The 24,773-nt window shown below is 33.8% G+C and overlaps 2 protein-coding genes across 3 annotated transcripts; one reads left to right on the plus strand and one right to left on the minus strand.

The window, feature by feature from the left end:
* Positions 1 to 10,967: 10,967 nt before the first annotated feature.
* Positions 10,968 to 19,630, minus strand: LOC132741303 (pyroglutamyl-peptidase 1-like). 2 transcript variants are annotated; one of them, XM_060729431.1, is made up of 6 exons: positions 19,559 to 19,630; positions 19,194 to 19,246; positions 17,967 to 18,136; positions 16,326 to 16,418; positions 12,295 to 12,434; positions 10,968 to 11,347 (listed from the first exon to the last, which is right to left on the minus strand). In XM_060729431.1, the coding sequence occupies exons 2-6, from the start codon at positions 19,219 to 19,221 to the stop codon at positions 11,182 to 11,184; spliced, it is 597 nt and encodes a 198-aa protein (XP_060585414.1). In that variant the 5' UTR covers positions 19,222 to 19,246; positions 19,559 to 19,630; the 3' UTR covers positions 10,968 to 11,181. The 2 variants fall into 2 exon arrangements, with proteins under 2 accessions (XP_060585414.1, XP_060585415.1); XM_060729432.1 differs by lacking the exon at positions 19,559 to 19,630 and adding an exon at positions 19,460 to 19,535.
* An 18-nt stretch (positions 19,631 to 19,648) lies between these two features.
* LOC132741302 (uncharacterized) lies at positions 19,649 to 22,802 on the plus strand. Its single transcript, XM_060729430.1, has 2 exons — positions 19,649 to 19,754; positions 22,327 to 22,802. The coding sequence occupies exons 1-2, from the start codon at positions 19,649 to 19,651 to the stop codon at positions 22,800 to 22,802; spliced, it is 582 nt and encodes a 193-aa protein (XP_060585413.1).
* The last annotated feature ends 1,971 nt before the right edge of the window (positions 22,803 to 24,773 follow it).

A 24,773-nucleotide genomic window follows, 5' to 3' on the forward strand; every position in this document is an offset into this window, starting at 1 on the left:
CCTTTTTGTCAACATAATCATTTTCAATCTTATGCTAAAATTTATTATGTAATTGGAACATGCAAAGCAAAATTAATCTAAGTTTCTAAGTTAAAAATAATTCTTGTACATCTACTTCCAACTCGTAAGGTAATACTACCTGTAATTATCAAGTGATTTGAACCTTTGAACTGAAAATTATCCATTACAAAAACTATTTTTTAAAAAGAAAAAAATATGCATGGTTAAAAATTTTCATTCGATTGAAACGTAGAAAAAAATGATTTTGTGAAGAAATGTTACAAAGTCTTAAGACCATATAAAAACATTAAGGAATCTTTAAATTGTCATATTTGTTTCATCAAACGTTTGTTGAAGTAAAATAGAATTAATATTTGACTTAAACTCTTAGATATTGAGCATTGCTTTTATACGAATGAGTTATTGATGTAAACAGTTTAGTTAAAAACATTAAAAGTAAACGTATACTTAATTGTTATTGTATGTAAAGAAGTTGTATGCCAATATATATATCAAAGCACAGAAGGCGCTGAATTTGTTTGGGTCTCAGAATGTCAGAAAGGTGAAGGCTGTGAGATTATAAAACAATTTATTTTTGTATAGTGCCACCAGTGCTTTCCAGCGTTTTAATTGTAGTAAATTGGCTATAAGACCAATTGCAACACTGATATTCAATTCAATGTTAATTTGACTTGAACAATTTGAAAAAAAAGAGTTGCCTTAACTGGGATTTGAACTCCAGACCTCTTGCTTCCTAAGCGAGCGTTGCGGTAAAGTTATATGTTAACGGCCTGAAGAAAAAAACATATTATTCTAAATTAGGGTTTGTAACCCTTCTTATTTCGATGCTAACTGTTATTTAACACAGATGTAAATAATCATGGAGCTTACTATAAACATGTATATCTATAAAGAATAAAACAATATTAGGGAACTATTTTGCTTGAAAATTAATGCGCCTGTCATTTGACCATCTCTACGCAGTGATCTCCCCTGAATTTTTCGGCGTTAGTGCACATATAAAGGGAAGTAACCGCTTCAAAAAAGCGGACTACTTTCGGCATTTGCAATTAACAGCATCAGGGTCTGAAATTTCGCTACCATTATTTGTTTGGTCTGACGACCCAAACAAATAATAAATGGTCTCTCTGGGTGGCGGAAGGTTCCCTTTGTGGCGGTGTTTACCTCCCAGTTTGGTTATTTCGATACAAATATGTACATGTCATGTTTGTTATTATGTAACATTTGTCATGTTTGTTATTATGTAACATTTGTCATTTATGGCATTTAATAAATGCCCTATTTCATTCAACCTAAGTGTTGTGTTTTATCTCATACCAAACAAGTTCGTCTTGCCAGTTATATTTGCTTGACCTGGACAATACATAAATAAGATTTTATGCCCACATAAAATAATTTATGTCATTGGTCTGTCCCTATTCTCATTACTGTACAGAATATTACGGGTCAGGTTTTAGCCATTACGGGTCAGGTTTTAGCCAAGTACGTCTTAGCCAATCGATATCAAGACTTAAATCATGTGATGTTAATTAACCAATGATTACATTAGATCTATCACAAAGAAATAATTTTGGCGAGGAATGATTCTCGCCTTTCTGTATTACTAAAATCCACCTCCTCCAACTCCATCCTCCTCTTTCAATTTTTGATGTTGATATAAATACCATTTCATTTATCCTTAATGAATCAGTTGTTTCACTTATTGTTTATCTCAATTTTTTTGTGCAACTATTCATGATATACACTATATATATATATGTGTGTATATTGTTCATGCAAATATTTATAACACTAGTCGATGTTATATTATCTCTTTCAAATATTTTTCTATTTGTTGTCATAAATACTTATGATCTAGTCATATGTAATACACTTATTCATGTATAGAATGTTTAAAATATTTTCCAAGGATGGAGCCCTACATCAAGTGGTACTAGACACAAGATAAAAGGGCACAGGTTTCCAAACTATGGTTTTTCCTGGGCGAGTCGACCACGATTTGGAAAATATTTATTTTTTCTGGTCAATTGTTTTTGATCAACAATCCATTTTATTATATTTATGTAGATGGTTTTTGGTTCAACTTTGTCATCTTACATAACTTTTGTTAAGACTGTAATCTATTTGAATTACATTACAATGTTATCATAATCTGGCGGTTTTTACCTCCCAGTTTGGTTATTTCGATACAAATATGTACATGCCATGTTTGTTATTATGTAACATTTGTCATGTTTGTTATTATGTAACATTTGTCATTTATGGCATTTAATAAATGCCCTATTTCATTCAACCTAAGTGTTGTGTTTTATCTCATACCAAACAAGTTCGTCTTGCCAGTTATATTTGCTTGACCTGGACAATACATAAATATATTATATAAATACATGTAGTAATTGAAGTACAGTAGTTCATTGAAACACCATATCAAGATCTGTAGCATCTTTGAAAATTTGTGAGCTTTGAGTTGTGTTTTATATTTTTCATTTTTTTTTTAAAACAAAACATTAAGTAATGCTGTTCTTAGAAAAGTAAAATACATAGGTTTATCCTTTTCTATGTTACAGAGAAAGGAACTCATTGTTGATGTTGTTTTTCAAAGTTTAAGCAGTTACATCTTTCAAACATTTTTGTGTGTTTTGTAAGTCAAATTGTGTTCAACATGCTGTTTGTCTGCAAGCTACAGGTATTCAAAATTGAATTTGGAATGAATTAATGATATAATAAACGAAACCAAAAGTAAATCTGAATTCCAAATATTTTATAGTGTACAGTCTTAATGTGAAAATAGCATATCATATGATAAAAGTTTTGCTATTTAATGTGGTAAATATCAATACAATGACGATGTTTCTAAATTTTGTTTTCGTTTTGTTTAACTCAATGTGATACATTTACAAAATCAGTAATATTTTATTTTTTTGTTCATTTGCAAGGCTCACTATTTCATGTAAATGGTCATAAGATAATGAAGCCCGAGTTCAATTTCAACCTTAAAATGCCTGTTCGTGGCTATTCACACTTCACCGCATTGTCTGGATTTCTATTATTGACTTTTAAGACTAAATTTACTGTTTTGATCCTGATCACATTCCATGCTCTGTGGTGCCTAAATAAATGTGGATCCAGACTATTCGTTAAAGCATTCAATTTCTAGTTACGTCTAAATTTAATATAATTTCAGTATAAAACAGTAAAATAGTCATTATTTCACACTGTTGTAACTCCTAAATGTAATGATATTTTAGGGTCACATTGCTGTAACTTATTACAGCATTCTGGTTCTTGTATTTTTGTCAATAAAATATATTTTTCAGTGATTTTTCATTTTTTTTTATTTTGATTTTTAAAAAAACTATCCATAGGAACTTCTTCGTAATTAAAAGTGTAAAAGTTAAAATAATTCTACACACTATGATATATTCTATATTAAAATTGGTTGAGTAAGTGTAAAGATATAGCCTGTTAAAACTTTGAAGTCGATTTTCTCAAAAATGTAAAAATACGACTTACATCATTATGGAATTAGGGCATCGGTATGTTGATATGTTGACAGAACTATCAAATGTACATTATAACATAAATGCATTGTCTGAAGAGTGAATTTTCAATGCAGAAATCCAAGAAAAAACCTATTTCCGTGCAGTTGGACACCGGGGCAAAATGAAACGTAATTAAAAACATACAAAGATATAAAATTTAGATACTTCTTTGATAGTAAAATCTTCAGTGAAATTGAAGTCGTATAGTGAAAATACACTCAAAACTGTAGGTGTTGCTACAATTCCAGTAAGGATCACTGAAACAACAAATTCTGTGAAATTTCAAATAGTTGACTTGAAAGCAGATACAATACTAGGTGCTGAAACATGAAAGAATTTCAATACTGTACAACACGTATTCCATGTAGAATATTCTATCAAAAACCAGAGAGAGAGAGAGTGTGTCACAATACGTTCTTGAAAAATATCAAGAATTATTTAAGGGTCTAGGATGTCTTCCTGGAGAACTTCATATACAAATTGATTAAATAATAGAAATAATTACAAAATATAATCATACATGTATGTACTTATTTTGCACAAGTGCCTCACTGAAGTGCGTTTTTTTTTCGTATTGACAGCGTTCCTTTCGTTGATAATGGGTTCTCGTGGGAAAAAGTCTGTTCCCCACCCACCGCATTGTGATGAGAACACGATAGGCAGTTCTGGAAATGTCTGTGCCAGAATTCGAGGATCTTATATCCCGGATATAAGGTTGTGTGAAGCTAGAAAAAGTTTTCTAAGATTAAATGTAATGTCCTGAAAAAAAAATACTGCGAAAATGATTCCATTAAACAGTACATGAAACGTGAGAACTTGAGAATTGGTAACTTTAACACTGACGGTGATCTGTTGTTCAGTGTTCTAAATTTCTTTAACCACATAGCATCGTTGCTGTCACTGGACTAATCCACCAGATCATTATTCATTTTGTATCCAGGCAAGTGATCCGCGGCGCATTTAAAGTCACAAGCGCAAACTCCGCCTACCAGGCCGCTTACATCACCGACGATGTTACCCCGTTACGACTTTTTGGCACAAATTGGACATTTCTGGTGTTTACAAGTGATTTATTAAGAACAACAATGTACACTGCACCTACAAGAAAACGCACAAGATCCTCTCTTCGCCTGATGATATTTTAAACCAACTTGCGGTCATTGTGCCTCCTGAGATGTTGGACAAGCTTGCTGTCACAGACTATAATCACACTGGCCATAGCTTTCGCAGAAGCGGTGGGTCTATCACAGCGGCGGTGGAGTATTCGTCGCAGAAGCGATGGATAAAATATGGCCGTTTGCTGTTGTCGGTAAGTATATGACTGAATTTTGTTTTATGTTTTAACATTTTACTGGAAACACTCAGTGAGACTGGAGCCCACATATGTACTCTTTCAATCTATTACACGCACACGGTGCAATTCATTGCCGTTTATGCAAACACATCTGTACAGTTTGATGAGGGGACGCCACTTTTACCAAATTTTGGTTAAAACACATACAAATGTGTGCAAAACGACCCCATAATACAACGGTGTCACATCGAATGAATGATACTTTCACAAATTAACCATAATTTGGAAAATTGGGAAATTATTATTGCCTGTTTGTAAAATAAATGACAAAAAATGTTTTCGTCGCAGACGGCGGTGGATTCGATTGCAACGCAGTGCGGTGGGCCCGATACCATTTTTGTATATTTTAAGAGTTTAACTTGACGTGAAGCACTTTTCAATTAAGTACAGCCCTTTTCTTACTATAACATCTGAGAAACGTGTTTATTTGATGTTTAAAGCGATATTAATTATTATATATACGCTCGTACAAATATATGTCCAAGGTCCGCTTTCATTTTCCTTCGATTGAAAATTATTTCAGCCATAATTACCATAGAATAATCCACTTTTACCAATTTATTGCGGGTTATTTCTAAGTTTTAAGTATTTTTGAGTGTGAATGCACAATTCCAGATGAAAAGCGCAGGAAAGTAAGAACATATATAGTGACTGCCCTTTATCATATTTGTATTTCCAAGTTCATATTAGGTATCATGCATTTGACAACCCGGACCGTAGAGGAAACGGTGGAAACTAAGAGTCATAATATTTGACCTTGGTGCACAACAAAAAGGAAATTTAGCAATGTGCAGGGAATTACACAAGTGATGAATCCAGCCAAAATATCACATGTGTCAGGCATATACATGTTAAACGTGATCACGTGTTATACCTTATTTCTGACTTATTAAAAGCGGCATGGCAGGGATATATATATGCATATATTTTTGAATTACGGCATATGAGTTATTAAAACATAAAGTTAACACATATTTATGTCATTTTCAAGAGTATCATATAAGTTATAAAGATTTTGAATGGCTATACAATATGGCCATATAAACAGTTGTTTGAAAATATAATACATAAACATACAGTCAATTTCTTATTAAATAAACAGCAGTCGTGTATATAAATATATAAACTTTATAACACTGCATGTTTGTAACGTAATTTTTCATTGGAAAATCGAGACGTTTATTTAATTATAGAGATTTTTGGTTTATTTGTAACTTTATTTTCTGATTCATACACACATGCACAAGCATTATAAAGAATTCCAATAGCTATTAATGTTGCGAACAACCGTTTATATACGACCATATAATATGTTGGATTTATTTATAACGCACTCATAATACATCAAGCATTTTTGTTAGAAAAAAATGCGATAATTTCGTACATCGACGGCAGCCATATATATAAAAAAGTACATTGTATATAAACGTCACGATTATCCAATGAAAAGTGACGTAACAAATGTGCAGTATTATAAACACGCAAAAGGAGGTTCAATATAATTATATTCTTTAAATTAAACATGATGCTTGAATATGATAACATAAACATTAAGAGCGAAAAAAAAACTAAGGGGTCACTGATCTCATTTCCTGTACGTGAATTTGATTTTTTCTTAATTGTGGTTATTTCAAGGTCATATAACTTAAATGTAAGTCTGAAAAATCTTTGTTTCCCCGCTTGTTATGTTCTTCACTATATTTGTGTACATTTTCAAAGAAAGACTGAATTCCATAAAATATTTCTATTACTTTTTTTATTTCATTTCATATTAAACATATACCATATTTGAAACCATTTTTTTTCCGATAAATGTCACAATTTAAGTAAAAGGAAGAAAAACTAAAGCTACTAAATGCGTAGGTCTTTACAAAAAAAGTAATAGAGAAAACTTTTCCTGAAATAACTCTTACGCTATAAACATAAAATGTATTTAAATTGGTGCTCTCAGTATATGGTAATATAACACAACTGAGGTTTTTTCGTATTCAAGAAGCATGTTCTGTTTATCTGTACGAGTATCTCTTATATGTCTGTATGACAAAAATGTTGAACCTGGAACTAACGGTCTTTTTAAGTCTAAGGTTGAACGTGGATTATTCTATGATAATGATGGCTGAAGTAATTTTCAATAGAAGGAAAATGAAAGCGGACCTCGGACATATATTTGTACGAGCGTATATATAACAATAAATATCGTTTTAAACATCAAATAAGCACGTTTCTCAGATGTCAAAGTTAGAAAAGGGCTGTACTAAACTGAAAAGTGCCTTACGTCAAGTAAAATTTCTTAAAATATACAAAAATGGTATCGGGCCCACCGCACTGCGTTGCAATCGAATCCACCGCCGTCTGCGACGAAAACATTTTTTGTTATTTATTTTATAAATATGAAATAATAATTTCCCAATTTTCCAAATTATGGTTAATTTGTGAAAGTATCATTCATTCGATGTGACACCGTTGTATTATTGGGTCGTTTTGCACACATTTGTATGTGTTTTAACCAAAATAAGGCAAAAGTGGCGTCCCCTCATCAAACTGTACAGAAGTGTTTGCATAAACGGCAATGAATTGCACCGTGTGCGTTTAATAGGTTGAAAGAGTACATTTATGGGCTCCAGTCTCACTGAGTGTTTCCTGTAAAACATAAAACAAAATTCAGTCATATACTTACCGACAACAGCAAACGGCCATATTTTATCCACCGCTTCTGCGACGAATACTCCACCGCCGCTGCGATAGACCCACCGCTTCTGCGAAAGCTATGGCCAGTGTGATAATGTAGGACGATCCGGAGGATGGGACTCGAATTGCTTTTGTTGTTAAAACAAATGTTAAGCTTGTATTCATTGTTTGTTTTCATATGTTCATAATTCATTCAAAGTCACCCAAGTCTCATACGTTAAAGGAACTTATAAATTGTAAAAATAAAAATAAACTCATTACACTTGCTTTATTTTGTAAGCTTTTATTACAAAGAATTAAATAATAACTCATTCTCAAAAGTTAGACTACATATTATAATATAGTTGGGTTTTTTCTTTGTTTTACTGAGGGAATCTGTATATATGTTTCACCAGGTACGTATATACGTACCTGGTTTCACATTGTTCCATAAGTGTTTGTATGCACTTGTGCTCATGTTTTTGTTTATCTTTTATATCCTTTGAAGTTTTTAATCACATGCATGTAATTTGCCATGATTAAATAAATAAACTAAACAATAAACATGTTTAAATAAACATTGTTAATATTATAATATCTTAGAACAGACTATAGCTAGTCTATACATGTAACCTGTCTGGAATTATCTGTCAGTCGTTGACCAGCTAACGTGTTTTATTAACAAGAGGGCCATGATGGCCCTGAGGTCGCTCACCTGTATATAGGCCCCCCCACCCCCCCCCCACAACGTTGCAGGGCCAATTTTAACCCAAGGGCTTTTATTTGCACAAACTTGGTAGACACCCATTAGAACATGTTTCATGCTAAATATCTTAGCTCTAGCTCTTTGGGTACTTTAAAAGAAGACTTTTTAAGTTTTTACTATATGCATATAGGGAAAATCAATGACCCCGGGGCGGGCGCCAATTTTGACCCCAGGGCTTTTATTTGAACAAACTTGGTGACACCCATTAGAACATGTTTCATGCTAAATATCTTAGCCATGGCTCTTTGGGTTTTTAAAAGAAGACTTTTTAAGTTTTTACTATATGCATATAGGAAAAATCAATGACCCCTGGGGGCGGGGCCATTTTGACCCCAAGGGCTTTTATTTGAACAAACTTGGTAGAGCACTTATTAGAACATGTTTCATGCTAAATATCTTTGCTCTAACTCTTTGGGTTCTTTAAAAGAAGATTTTTTAAGTTTTTACTATATGCATATAGGGAAAATCAATGACCCCTGGGGCGGGCCAATTTTGACCCCAGGGCTTTTATTTGAACAAAAACTTTGGTAGACACCTATTAGAACATGTTTGATGCTCAATATCTTTAGCAATAGCTCTTTGAGTTCTTTAAAAGAAGATTTTTTAAGTTTTTACTATATGCATATAGGGAAAATTAATGACCCCCGGGGCGGGGCCAATTTGACCCAAGGGCTTTTATTTGAACAAACTTTGGTAGACACCCATTAGAACATGTTTCATTGCTAAATATCTTAGCTCTAGCTCTTTTGGTTCTTTAAGAGAAGATTTTTTTAGTTTTTACTATATGCATATAGGGAAAATCAATGACCCTCTGGGGCGGGGCCAATTTTGACCCCAGGGCTTTTATTTGAACAAACTTGGTAGACACTCACTAGAAGATGTTTCATGCCAAATATCTAAGCTCTAGCTCTTTGGGTTCTTTAAAAGAAGATTTTTTTAGTTTTTACTATATGCATATAGGGAAAATCAATGACCCTCTGGGGCGGGGCCAATTTTGACCCCAGGGCTTTTATTTGAACAAACTTGGTAGACACTCACTAGAAGATGTTTCATGCCAAATATCTAAGCTCTAGCTCTTATGGTTTTTTAAAAGAAGATATTTAAAGTTTTTTCTTTCGGTTGCCATGGCAACCAGAGTTCTGCATGGAATTAAATTCTTTGAACAATTTTTAAAGGTGACCACCAAAGGAACATTCCTGTGAAGTTTGGATGAAATTGGCTTAGTGGTTTATGAGGAGATGTCATTTAAAGTAAAAGTTTACGGACGGACGACGGACGGACGCCGAAAGAAAAGCGATCACAAAAGCTCACCCTGTCACTTTGTGACAGGTGAGCTAATAAATAAACAGGGACACGTCTGGAATAACACCGCCCAGAATGTACTTGGATAGTTCAAATCTGCCTGAAACATGGCCATGGGACAGATTCTACAGACATGTCAAATAAATTTTCAAGGGACCCTTAAAAGCGAAACAGGAGAAAAAATGCGTACCTCTTATATGGGTAAACCAGAAAGGTAGAGACATCCAACTTCAAGTACTGTCAGCAGCAAATGGCGACAATGAGCATTGGTGACAGGCAATCACAATATCATAATCAGCTAGGATTTAATTACCCTCTTGACTTGAGATCCCAGACATACTAGTAAACTTACTTTATATTTAGGGGATCTCATCAAAGTTCATGGATAGATCACGTTGCAATGTACATACAGAGATTCAAGTATCAACACAATTTCTACGTAGTAGAAACTTCCGCCCCTACTCTTGTAGGTTTAAGTCTCGACCTAGGATATTCTATATATAAATCGCCAGTTTACAATAGTGAATACTGAACTCTTGACAAAACAGTCATGTCAGACTATGGGAACCTACTCAAAGATATTGGTAAAAACTCCCTGGTAAATTAAGTTGCATTTAAAAGAAACTGCGGTATCTACAGTAAACCCTCCTCGCAAAGTACCAGAGGCATTGAAAAAGGGCTTAAATAAGAATTTTTACATATGGAAAGTAATGAAATAATCATCAAGGTAACAGAACCCTGTCACAGTAACAGATGGATTAACCTATCCCCGGGTTTTTAAAAAACCCCAAAAATGGGGAAAAAAAGAATAAGGGATAGATTGAAAAATTGTTTAAAAAGATTTCAATCTTCAAAGGAGAAAAAGAAAATCAAGTATAGATATGTGACCTATTTACATCATTATCGCCTATCTAAGAACCTTAATTATGCATATCAGAGATTCAACCATGCGCGATGATGAAAAGGACCAATTTAGTGAATCAAATTGTTTCTGCCAGTAACCAATAAATATACATGAAAAAAATTGAAATCAGTATTAAGTCATTTCACAGACTGTTTTTGTTCTATTTAACTAACATACAAATAAACTTGTACCGTCTTTTATTACTTAGTGGAATCAAATTATGAATACTGTTATAAACCTGATGAAGGTATTGTAGAAAACCAAGGCCTGTAGTTTCAGTGTTTAATGTGTGTTGTTCTCCACTTGTCTGATACCTAATTTACCTAGTTTTATGAAAATAATTCACATGAAAAATTGCTAACAGTAAATTGCTGTACAAATTATAGGTTTCAAAATAAACAAAATAAAAAATAAATATAAATACATGTAAATAACAATATCTTTACAATATTATAAAAATGTGAAAGAGAACAAAACCTTAAATAAACATGATTCATAAATAAAAACATGGATGTTGACAGTCATATATCACATAAAAACTGTTCCTGCTTATCAAAATGTCTGATTATCACCATTTAATCCAGTAAATGATTACACAAATCAGATAATAAAATCCATTTTAACTTCAGGAATTTAATTCCGTTTCCTCTAACATGCAGGAAATAACAACTTTGAGCGTTTCAACCAATTCCTTCAAACTGTGTGGCTGATTGAGGGGTGGTACATGAATAAAAGCTGACCGGTTTTTGTTTATGTGTAGCGATGCAAAGTATGAAAAGTCACATAAATACCTGTAAAACAAAGAAAATTAAATTATTTACAAATGTATTCAGTTTAAGGTCTTCAGGCTCCAAATTCAAATATATTATCACTTAAGTGTTTTATCTTTTAATGTTATTCCCAGATTCTTTTAAAAAAATTTATTTCTGTCCCTGAAAAAGGCCAGTCTGACAATATAAATATACATGAACTGTGAAACTTATCTTTTGTTGGTTTGTTTGGTTTCGTTTTACTACACACCAACACAATTTAGGTTATATATTGCCAAAACAGCATCATACATGCCATAACGTCCCGGATGTCCGGTAAAAAAACAGGAAGGGTGATTTTGGCTAAACTCAAGTGTTACAAACTTGAAAACCACCTCACTTGCTGAACCTAAGAGATGCAGAGACTCCAGTAATTTGTCACGCAGAAATAAACGGTGGCTGCAATTCTGATACCTCAACCCATAAACCCCTCAGCCACAAGAGGGTCAAACTTATCTATAAATTTGAGCATTGCTGAAAGATGTTATTGCTGTACAATGACTCAAGAAGTCTTATAACTGGGACAACCAAAACTTTATTTCAGGCAATTACTTTTTTGAGTTTCATAAAAAATATACCCATATACTAATTGAAAAGGAGATATTGGTTAAATGTTCTTTAAGCTCTGGCAGTCATTTGTTCAGCATACTGAAACAGTTTTAGCAATGATTTTAAAGAGACACCTATGGATCATTCCTATTGTGTTTCATCAAAATCTACTAGATTAAGCCAAAAGATTACTATGGAAATAGGAGAATCATATGATATAAATGTCTCATCCTATTAGTTACATTATTTCTTTATTAGTCTTGACTTTGGCATGGCTTTATTAAGTTAACATGTTTGACAGAATAATAAAACACAAAGAAAAAAACAGCCAGTGAGAGGCATTTTTAAAACAAAACTAACTGAGTAGCATAAAGACCTACCTCCCAGGATCATGAGATATTACAGCTTTTGCTTTGGTTCCTGCATTATTCACTTTATCACATATTTTAGCCATATCTAGTCCTGCTACTATACAATCATCAGCCCCCTCCACACAGCATAAGTTGTCTGCACTGCAATTCTGTCAAATATATACAAGTGAAACTTCCTTGTTAACTTATTATAGAACTAATGTAACTCTATAGTCATCATATACATGTACAGTACTCATAAACTTTAACAATAAAGCTGAAGAACAGTATCATGATGACCATGTTAGGTCTATACATACTTTATATTTGCTTTATACAAAGTTTGATTTTAAAATCTCATTCGTAACTATAATTATCCTCCGGAAACCGTTTTCTTTATTTCTAGTAACAGTGACCTTGAATACATATTACTCTTGGGGGAAACTATAAAACTGACCCATAAGCACTCCTATATACCTATCCCCATCCAAAACTTTGTGAAGGTATAATAAGCATTTTAGTGCCCATGCAAATTCCTGACTTCAAGATTCATTCCATAGACTAAAACTTTTTGAAGTCAAAGATGCTATCTCTAACATAAATATAGACAGACATTGTAATACCATGAATATATTCAAGTTGTAAAGTATGTAAATGTTCTGTACACTGGTATAAAGAAGACACAGGGAAAAGACAGAGTAAGGTAGGACATTTTGGCTTTCAATAAGAAGGCTGTAGCTCATTTTTTTAATTTCTCAACCCATTCATGAAAAAATTGGAAGGTTAATATCAAAGATCCATTGAGTTCTAAAAAATGTTAAAATGTACAACGAATTGACAGATATACAAATATTCGGTAAAGAAATTGCAGACATGGTCCCCTCATTAAAACTTAAATGAAAGTAACAATAAACATGGCAATGCCCCTATGGTCCTCTCATGAGTTTAATATAATATGAAAGTAACAAGAAACATGACAATGCCCATATGGTCCTCTTATGAGTTTAATATAATATGAAAGTAACAAGAAACATGGCAATGCCCCCATGGTCCCCTCATGAGTTAAATATAATATGAAAGTAACAATAAACATGGCAATGCCCCCATGGTCACCTCATGAGATAAATATAATATGAAAGTAACAAGAAACATGGCAATGCCCTCATGGTCCCCTCATGAGGTAAATATAATATGAAAGTAACAAGAAACATGACAATGCCCCTATGGTCACCTCGTGAGTTAAATATAATATGAAAGTAACAAGAAACATAGAATGCCTCATGGTCCCCTCATGAGTTAAATATAATATGAAAGTAACAAGAAACATAGAATGCCCCCATGGTCCCCTCATGAGTTAATATAATATGAAAGTTACAAGAAACGTGGCAATGCCCCCATGGTCCCCTCATGAGTTAAATATATCAAAGTAACAATAAACATGGCAATGCCCCCATGGTCCCCTCATGAGGTAAATATAATATGAAAGTAACAAGAAACATGACAATGCCCCTATGGTCACCTCATGAGTTAAATATAATATGAAAGTAACAAGAAACATGGCAATGCCCCTATGGTCCCCTCATGAGTTAAATATAATATGAAAGTAACAAGAAACATGACAATGCCCCTATGGTCACCTCATGAGTTAAATATAATATGAAAGTAACAAGAAACATGGCAATGCCCCACATGGTCCCCTCATGAGGTAAATATAATATGAAAGTAACAAGAAACATGGCAATGCCCCTATGGTCACCTCATGAGTTCAATATTATATGAAAGTAACAAGAAACATGGCAATACCCCTATGGTCAACTCATGAGTTAAATATAATATGAAAGTAACAAGAAACATGGCAATGTCCCCATGGTCCCCTCATGAGTTAATATAATATGAAAGTAACAAGAAACATGGCAATACAGCTATGGTCCCCTCGTGAGTTAAATATAATATAAAAGTAACAAGAAACATGGCAATGCCCCTATGGCCCCCTCATGAGGTAAATATAATATGAGAGTAACAAGAAACATGGCAATTTCCCCATGGTCCCCTCATGAGGTTAAATATAATATGAAAGTAACAATAAACATGGCAATGCCCCCATGGTCCCCTCATGAGTCAAATATAATATGAAAGTAACAATAAACATGGCAATGCCCCCATGGTCCCCTCATAAGTTAAATATAATATGAAAGTAAGAATAAACATGGCAATACAGCTATGGTCCCCTCATGAGTTAAATATAATATGAAAGTAACAAGAAACATGGCAATGCCCCTATGGTCCCCTCATGAGTTAAATAAAATATGAAAGTAACAAGAAACATGGCAATGCCCCTAGGGTCACCTCATGAGTTAAATATAATATGAAAGTAACAAGAAACATGGCAATGCCCCTATGGTCCCCTCATGAGTTAAATATAATATGAAAGTAACAAGAAACATGGCAATGCCCCTATGGTCACCTCATGAGTTCAATATTATATGAAAGTAACAAGAAACATGGCAATACCCCTATGGTCAACTCATGAGTTAAATATAATATGAAAGTAACAAGAAACATGGCAAATGTCCCCATGGTCCCCTCATGAGTTAATATAATATGAAAGAAACAAGAAACATGGCAATACAGCTATGGTCCCCTCATGAGTTAAATATAATATAAAAGTAACAAGAAACATGGCAATGCCCCCATGGCCCCCTCATGAGGTAAATATAATATGAGAGTAACAAGAAACATGGCAATTTCCCCATGGTCCCATCATGAGTTAAATATAATATGAAAGTAACAATAAACATGGCAATGCCCCCATGGTCCCCTCATGAGTCAAATATAATATGAAAGTAACAATAAACATGGCAATGCCCCCATGGTCCCCTCATAAGTTAAATATAATATGAAAGTAAGAATAAACATGGCAATGCCCCTATGGTCCCCTCATGAGTTAAATATAATATGAAAGTAACAAGAAACATGGCAATGCCCCTATGGTCCCCTCATGAGTTAAATAAAATATGAAAGTAACAAGAAACATGGCAATGCCCCTATGGTCACCTCATGAGTTAAATATAATATGAAAGTAACAAGAAACATGGCAATGCCCCTATGGTCCCCTCATGAGTTAAATATAATATGAAAGTAACAAGAAACATGGCAATGCCCCTATGGTCCCCTCATGAGTTAAATATAATATGAAAGTAACAAGAAACATGACAATGCCCCTATGGTCACCTCATGAGTTAAATATAATATGAAAGTAACAAGAAACATGGCAATGTCCCCATGGTCCCCTCATGAGTTCAATATAATATGAAAGTAACAAGAAACATGGCAATGCCCATATGGTCCCCTCATGAGTTAAATATAATATGAAAGTAACAAGAAACATGGCAATGCCCCTATGGACATCTCATGAGTTAAATATAATATGAAAGTAACAATAAACATGGCAATGCCCCTAGGGTCACCTCATGAGTTAAATATAATATGAAAGTAACAAGAAACATGACAATGCCCCCATGGTCCCCTCATGAGTTAAATATAATATGAAAGTAACAAGAAACATGGCAATGCCCCCATGGTCCCCTCATGAGTTCAATATAATATGAAAGTAAAAAGAAACATGGCAATGTCCCCATGGTCCCCTCGTGAGTTAAATATAATATGAAAGTAACAATAAACATGGCAATACCCCTATGGTCACCTCATGAACTAAGTACATTGTATTAAATGAAAGTCACATGAAACATGGCAATGACACAAAATCAAATTTTCAACAATAAAAAATGCAAGCTCTCAGCATTTTCTATTTATTGGGTGAATGTTATCCAAAGATCAAGGATCATATGTGAACAACTCAATATGAAGTTAAAATAGTCCAAATATGACAAAAAATTAATCAGTAATAAATAATGACAAAATGACACATGCCCCATTCTTTATTGTGTAGTTAAAATAAGTGACCATTATAAAACTCAAAGTTACAAAGAACTATTATGGTGATATGTGAATAATAATGAAACAAAGTACAACTACCCACCTATCTTTCAAAACATATTTACCTGAACATCTTTTCTATCATATCCATCATTATGTGCCAGTTGTTCCAGAGTGACCTCCTTTGCTATACTAGACACACCAACATGAACAACCAACTGCAAGTATAAAATGTTCAGATCATTTAATCAAAGTTTGAAATCATATAACTGGTGATAATAATAATGATAAGACTGCTCGTTTTGTTTTTTAAGTATCAACATGTATCTTTAATTCAACTTATCACATTGCCAGTGAAACCCCTTGTCCCTCCCAGTGACAAATTAGCAAAGGCACAATTCTGAAGAAATTGATTTATTAGATGTATGTATAGGTAAACAATACTAAATGCCTCATATCTAAGCTTTAGGCTAAGTACATGTAGTTGTACATAAGGTGATTCCAATGTTTTTTTTTTTCTAAATGAAGTTATTTAAGCTTAGTGACCCCTCATGACAGGGCTAATGTTTAGCATCCATGATCTGCTTGTGTTTTACCATTGATATAAATATACAGCTTCAATGATCAAGTCTAAAATAAAATTCATTTTGAAAATTTTGAATGTGCTTTTTTATTTTCAAAATTCAATCATCTAAGATATAGATTGCAATTACAGCTAAGTTTGGACAAATAAGATTTCTGCTACAAATAACAACAAATAATAACAATAAAATCTAATGATTTATATGCGTGTTTTATTACTTAAATATAGTTAGAATAAAGATTTTATCATTAGAATTTAACAAATAATTAAGATGTTAATATTGAAATTTAACAAATAATTACTGTAAGAACACAATTACAAAAGTTTGGGAATCATATCTTGAGATATGAGGAAAGTCAAATATCTGTATCTGTATCTGAATAAGATTATCACTAACCCTCCAGTTTGGTTGTTTGTTTCAGCCCTAGTTTCAGAGAATATTTTACATACAGAAATTGTGTATAACAACATACATGTAGAATATACAACACAGGGACAGACTGATGTCAGGCATTATGCTATTACAAAAGCTCATTTCTGAGCATGCCCATCTACAGTGAAAATAATAATCTCAAGTTTAAAACAGAGTGGTATGATTTTTTTTACAAAAACAAATGAAACCTAAAAGCATTTTGTTACATATTTAAATTTACATCTTAATATAACTAATTGCAGAATGTAACATAGCATCGTACAGGATTGTAATGTTACATGATATATTACCAGAAAAATGTCCTATATTGAGTAGAATGTATCATTCCCCATGTCAAATAATGTTATTAACTTACTTGAAGACAGCAAAGTGGGAAATCAATCTAATAATATAACAGATTATAACAATGTATATTTTTACAAGTGCCTTGAATTTGTTCCATAGAATTTTATCTGGTTCACCATAAAACCATGGACTTAATTAACAAGGTTTGGAAACTATCGTATTGGCATTTACGCTTAGTGCCAGCAAATTATTGATAAAATTAATGTACCTCTATCACGTACCTGACAAGATATTTAAGCGTTTATATATGGTTAACTGGGAGTTTCCAATCCTTGTAATTAAAGTCTGTGGTAAAACAGTGGTGGAGTGCATGAAGTTTTGTCAACATCACTCATGTTAACATATCTATAGTATTGGGATTTTATCTGGGTGTATTATTGTCAACTATTATACAATCATTATTACCTCTGGTTTATGATTGTCCCATATCTGAGGCACCTGTCTTTTCACTGTACTATACTCCACAGGTAGGTTATAAATATGTATGTTAATATCCTCTCCAAGCCCCTCCTCTTTAAGCTGTTTCACACATTCCCAACTTGCATTAACTTTGTGCTCTCCAAATGGTCCAAATCCTTAAGGATGTAAAAAATCTTATTGACTGTACTTGCAGCAGTTTTAATTTCATATAAATGATCAATTTCACTTAAAATCCTGGAAATATTTTCCTAACACCTAAGTTCAGAAACATTCTCATTTCTATCTTATCTTTTACAAGGTTGTAAAAAACATTCTAAGACTCAAGATTTTAGTAAATTTTGTGATAGACCATCTGATGATTTCTTCAAATATCAAGCTGTTGAGAAGTATATCATTTCTATTTTTAGCTTTTGATGGCTATCTTGTCCAAAAGACTGGAACAAATATAGTAAATTGTGTAGAGGGTTATCGTAGAGGACTATCAAAATATGGAAGGCATTGTTTCAGAAAAATGTAAAATAATCCTAACAAACACACACATTCTTTTGGTAATGAAGTTTCTTTTGAAGTACCCTGTATAAAATTTTAGGAACAGATGGATTTCCCTATCAATGGGTAATTATGTGACTGCTGTATTGTTCTCCTAATTGTCCGGTATTTACAACTTGCAAATTTAATGACAACATAAACAAGGCAAAATGTCAATAATTATTTACAGGTTTAAAGTAGTAAGGCTTCGTAAATTCAATCAGTCACAGAATAGAATAAAGTTATGTTAAGTAAGAATCATGATCATAGTCATGAGAAATATTTAAGCCACAAAAAAATTAAGACATTTATCAAAGGTAATTAACTGTCACCTACTGTCCCCCCAAGGAACTTTGGAAGAAATTCACAAAGCAAGCATGACAATTAATTTCCTAAGCTCTAGGTTTTTCAAAGATACATTAGACTTGTATTCTTATTTACAAGTCCATTTATAAATCATTCATAGAGATTCATCTGAGGTTTATATTTGTGAAGTTAATATCTACCACATAGTTCATGTGATGTTGTTTAAAAAAATGGTGGATATTGAGAAGACAGCAGATGAAGCATGATGGGGGTCAGATATTACCCACAATTTTAACCCACACTGCATGACAGACAGCTATCATGATAGCTCTACTCTGAGCATTTTGTCCTCAGGTAAGCTAAAAGATCACAACCAACCTGTGATAACAATGTTCTTTTTCTTCATTTCTTGATTCTTCTCCAGCTCAAGTCTGAAATTGAAAAAAAAATCTAGAACTGATCGAGTTTCAAACTTTTTATCGATATAGGCCTATAAACAATACTTTTTTGATAAAGTCACATTTTTTGAGATTCTTCACAAATGGGCCTAATCACTTCCGCCACACCACATACATATATAAAATAAATAAGGAGGGGAAATAAAAAGAAATCTGATAATTTCCGGGTCTGGTGGGGGTACATACATTTTCAACTAAACGGATCTTGCGACACTTTCATTTTGTAGTTTTGCGCGTTATTTAGAGATTCCATTTCTCTTTTGTATGTTTATTTTAACTACTTACGTCGGAAATACAGTATACTGCAGATTGATTGAATCGTTAGACTACAAATGGTGACATTTATCAAAGGGAGCTTACTCGGGATGTCACGTCATGATCACGGTGACCTATGGTTTCCGGTCTCATCAGGACCTACGAATCGACGGTCTCCGCAAAGTCGACGGTCTCTGCCAGACTTCAAAGACCGTCCAAGACCATAGTAAGTTATTACACAAATCAAGGGTCACTTGATTATACATTTACATGTACATGAACAGTGAGGGCTTAATTGACCTGAAAACATTTTGAAGAGCATAATTTACATGTATTATACATACAGTACAGTACAGTACGTAGATATTTATAATTTTTGAAAAAGTATGTAACATCACCGATTAAGTTTATATATGACTTTATTACATGCTTTTCGATGGTTTATTGAAACACGGGGGAGGAACTGTAACACGAATGATGGAGTTCTTATGATAACTTGTTCAGGAGTTCATATGATAACTGTCACGGAGTTCGTCGGAAAACATCTGCATGTATACATTACTAAAGAACGCGTCAAAATGGTTATTTTCATCTTTCAAAAATTAGTTTTATGTGCTAAATTATACTTTAATGATTAGGCTTGTCTTACATCTTGTATTATGTGTCAAAAACTAATTCATAGGCCATTTTTCATCGCCTCTTGCTTAAAATCTTGTACGTCAGGTCATGTGTTTTGACGCTCATCTATTTTGACGCCATTTTTGTTTTGACCTAAGAATTGGTGAAAACGACCTCGTATGACGTCATAATTTGCTGACTGCACTGCAACCATGAAAGACAGAGACATTTCACTAAAAATATTTCACCTTTATCAAATTTACTGTATTTTTTCATGTTTTTACTAATGCAAAATCAATCAATGTTTATGCAAGCCTTAATTTTGCAAATACAGCCTTTGAAAAATCTTGACCTGCCCTTTTCTGTTTCTGTCCTCCATTTTAAAATGTCTAATGAGTGTCAAGTGCCTTTAATATTCACTGTTGCGAAAGGTGTACAGCTTATATTGTTTGAAAACGTTAATTGGTTTTTAATTGATACTGAGTAAAATTCATAATGGGTTGATTATTGTATATAAAGTTTAAAAAAGAAAGAAAAAAATCATTTCTTAAATCAACATATACATATCTTTACAACACCTTTCTTTTTAGATATATTTTTCAGCTCTGTAAGCCAAAAGCAGATGCTATTCATCAAGCTTATTGGTAAATACATTCAAGCTTAAAGAGACAGGTGCACCTATTAAAACGACTGCCAGGGTGTATGGCATTCCCAAATAATGGACAGTTTTATATGAAATAAAACATAATTTTAAGTTTTCACAATGTTGTTACATTAAATGTTAGCTCATTTAAAAACTTCTTTTGCTGTACATATTGCATTACAGTGAAATATCCTTTAAAAATAACCACCCAATGAAAAGGCGTCATTTTATATGACTTTAAACAACAATGGATGCCTCCAGGGTCAGTTTACTTAAGTACAAAACTTCAGTGATTTTGAACTTTTTACAAACATAAAAAAGGTTTGCAGTGATAAACAACATGCCATAGTAACTTTATATTGTATTTTATTTAATGATCAAATTAGATATAAAAAATGCACTAGTTAAACAGCTTTAGGGCGTCAAAACTAATGACTCTAGGATAGTTTTGAATAAAATCCAGCGTACACAGAACTGGAAAACAACTTAATAACGTGACGTCGTAAATGACGTCACGTTGTATATTTATTTGGCGCGCGCTATTTACTTATTATTTAATTTTACCCATGGAATATGGTGCTATATCAGTCAAATATATTTCATATTTTTTAAGAAATAAATATGAAATATAAATATGAAAGTGGGCGGAGTCGAAACTCATATTTATTTTAAGGGACTTCTTTCGCCATTTTGTTTGAAAAATCTGAGAAATACAAAACAACTTTTTGTTGAATTTGTTTTGAAAACTACTTAGAATGATAGAAAATGGTCTAACTAAGAAAACAAATCCGAACACCAATATTTTTAATTCAGTTATAAACGATGTACAGACGTTTAAAGAGTTCTTTACGTGACGTCACAATGTAGCGCCAAATATCGCGTGCAAAACAAGACGCAATAATATATTACTGCGCGCTGTACAGTTGCAATTGCGTAGCAAGCAATAGGGTTCGTAAATTTTTTTCTTTGATAATGAAATTAAATAAAAAGGTTATTTTTTCGTTTTTCGTGAAATATGGTACATATTTTCACTCAACATGATAAAATGCCACATATTTTCACTCGCCGTCCCGGAGAGTCATTTTCCATTGACGCGCCTATAGTATAACGCTAACATTTAGCGCGTCTTTACACTATGTTTGTATAACGCTAATGACGTCACGTCAAAATATATGCACGGCCGTGCAGTACCATATTTATGGAGTCGCAAAATCGGCACGGATGTGTGATAAATTTTCTTAATTATTGACTAGTGAAGCAAGAAAATAATCGCCTTCAATGGAACAGACCGAAAATTAAAAATATCATGAAACCATATAATTAAAAAGAATTTTTTGTGTCGATTGAAATCATCCCGCCATTGTTGTTGTTGTTGTTGTTGTTGTCCATCTTCACCGCCTATAAAGGCGAACCTCTGTGTAATCAACAGAGTATAACGATAATCCCCCACCGAATATCACTACCTATGTACAGCTGCACTTTAATTCACAGTTATTACCGCACAGTAGATATATATAATATACAATCTTTGTTAAAGAGGGGGATAAGAAGTCTGCAAAATCAGCAGGTACTGGCATTTTACATGATTCAAATAACTGGGAAATGCTGGTAGACCTTGGGAAGAAGTTAAAGTTCCCAGAGGAAGTTACCCACACATCCCTCCGGCCAGATATAGTAATGTTGTTAAGGTCTCCGAAGTTGATGGTGATGGTAGAACTCACTGTTCCTTGGGAAGAGAGAGTAGAAGAGTCCCATGAGATCAAGAAGGGGAAATACCAAGACTTGGCAGACACGTGTAAAGAAAGAGGATGGAAGACATGGGTCTTCCCAGTAGAAGTTGGTTGCAGAGGCTTTCCATCACAGTCAGTTTGGAAAATGCTGGGAGCAGTGGGCATTAAAGGGGGAGCCCGGAATACAGAAGCACATGCTCTTGGCAAAGCTGCAGAGAGAGCGTCCAGTTGGCTCTGGCTAAGACGCAATGAACCAACCTGGCAGCCATCGTATACGAGGTAGTACCTGATCAACACTACCTGCCCCACCATCTTGAGGATGTTCCGAGATAAGGGGCGAAACATCCAGTGACAGATGGGTACTCGGCTGATGACGTCTACGTTAAAGCAGTATATCTGTATTTTCACATTATGTACACTGTTTCTATAAAAAAATGTACTTATGTTTGTTGCACCACTGTGTTGATTGCTCTGCCACTGTTCCTTATCCTCTTTGGCTTGAGCAACAGTAACGATTTGTATCTTGCTGAATGAAGAAGGTAGGTGAGACGTCTGCAATGGTATTCAAGTTTGTGTAGATTTTCTGGCTTAATTCCCGGGATATTTGTGCAGTCTAGAATTATTCCAATTTGTTGTTTTGAAGAAAGGTCATTATAGTTTTCTCCAGTTAATATTGTGTACTCTTCTTTAATTTCACACAGTACTAATTTACGCTGGGGTGCAAGGATTTCACAGTTAAATAGGAAATGTTCGATATCTTCTGATTCTCTATTGCATAGCTGACACACAGGGTTCACTGTATTTTGATTAAATGCTGCTCTATTACTTTGTAGTATATATGTTGATGTAAGTAGCTTTAACTTGATAGGAAGTCTATTTATTTCACGCATAGAGTTACCTTTTGTTGTAATATTTGGGTGGACTTTTCCAGGAGTATATTCTATATTCATGAATTGCAACGATTTGTATAATTTTGCTATACTAATCTACTTTCTCTTTAAACTGAGAAGAGACAGTTTTGAATACTGTTTTCTTCCATACACTTTGCTTTGGAGGATGATCTAGGTTTTGGTAGATGTCGCCAAGTTCGTATTTCCAAAATAGTTTCTTAACTTCAATGAACCAACTGGAGCTATTCATACTTTTAACTGTTAGTACAGGTACTGGCATTTTACATGATTCAAAGAACTGGGAAATGCTGGTAGACCTTGGGAAGAAGTTAAAGTTCCCAGAGGAAGTTACTCACACATCCCTCCGGCCAGATATAGTAATGTGGTCAAGGTCTCCGAAGTTGATGGTGATGGTAGAACTCACTGTTCCTTGGGAAGAGAGAGTAGAAGAGTCCCATGAGATCAAGAAGGGGAAATACCAAGACACGTGTAAAGAAAGAGGATGGAAGACATGGGTCTTCCCAGTAGAAGTTGGTTGCAGAGGCTTTCCATCACAGTCAGTTTGGAAAATGCTGGGAGCAGTGGGCATTAAAGGGGGAGCCCGGAATACAGAAGCACATGCTCTTGGCAAAGCTGCAGAGAGAGCGTCCAGTTGGCTCTGGCTAAGACGCAATGAACCAACCTGGCAGCCATCGTATACGAGGTAGTACCTGATCAACACTACCTGCTCCACCATCTTGAGGATGTTCCGAGATAAGGGGCGAAACATCCAGTGACAGATGGGTACTCGGCTGATGACGTCTACGTTAAGCAGTATATCTGTATTTTCACATTATGTACACTGTTTCTATATTAAAAAAAATGTACTTATGTTTGTTGCACCACTGTGTTGATTGCTCTGCCACTGTTCCTTATCCTCTTTGGCTTGAGCAACAGTAACGATTTGTATCTTGCTGAATGAAGAAGGTAGGTGAGACGTCTGCAATGGTATTCAAGTTTGTGTAGATTTTCTGGCTTAATTCCCGGGATATTTGTGCAGTCTAGAATTATTCCAATTTGTTGTTTTGAAGAAAGGTCATTATAGTTTTCTCCAGTTAATATTGTGTACTCTTCTTTAATTTCACACAGTACTAATTTACGCTGGGGTGCAAGGATTTCACAGTTAAATAGGAAATGTTCGATATCTTCTGATTCTCTATTGCATAGCTGACACACAGGGTTCACTGTATTTTGATTAAATGCTGCTCTATTACTTTGTAGTATATATGTTGATGTAAGTAGCTTTAACTTGATAGGAAGTCTATTTATTTCACGCATAGAGTTACCTTTTGTTGTAATATTTGGGTGGACTTTTCCAGGAGTAT

This window comes from Ruditapes philippinarum, unplaced genomic scaffold (assembly GCF_026571515.1).
Source record: "Ruditapes philippinarum isolate M1 unplaced genomic scaffold, ASM2657151v2 ctg4477_1_1_1_1, whole genome shotgun sequence".
NCBI lineage: Eukaryota > Metazoa > Mollusca > Bivalvia > Venerida > Veneridae > Ruditapes > Ruditapes philippinarum.

What these genes read in the sequence shown, in the direction of transcription:
- LOC132741303 (XM_060729431.1), bottom strand. Translation starts at nt 19,221, where the DNA reads ATGAAGAAAAAGAACATTGTTATCACAG. An exon ending in AAAGAACATTGTTATCACAG is followed by an intron (nt 18,137 to 19,193) that starts GTTGGTTGTGAT and finishes TACATCCTTAAG; the next exon opens with GATTTGGACCATTTGGAGAG. An exon ending in GGGACAATCATAAACCAGAG is followed by an intron (nt 16,419 to 17,966) that starts GTAATAATGATT and finishes TTATACTTGCAG; the next exon opens with TTGGTTGTTCATGTTGGTGT.
- LOC132741302 (XM_060729430.1), top strand. Translation starts at nt 19,649, where the DNA reads ATGATCACGGTGACCTATGGTTTCCGGTCTCATCAGGACCTACGAATC. An exon ending in AAAGACCGTCCAAGACCATA is followed by an intron (nt 19,755 to 22,326) that starts GTAAGTTATTAC and finishes TCTTTGTTAAAG; the next exon opens with AGGGGGATAAGAAGTCTGCA.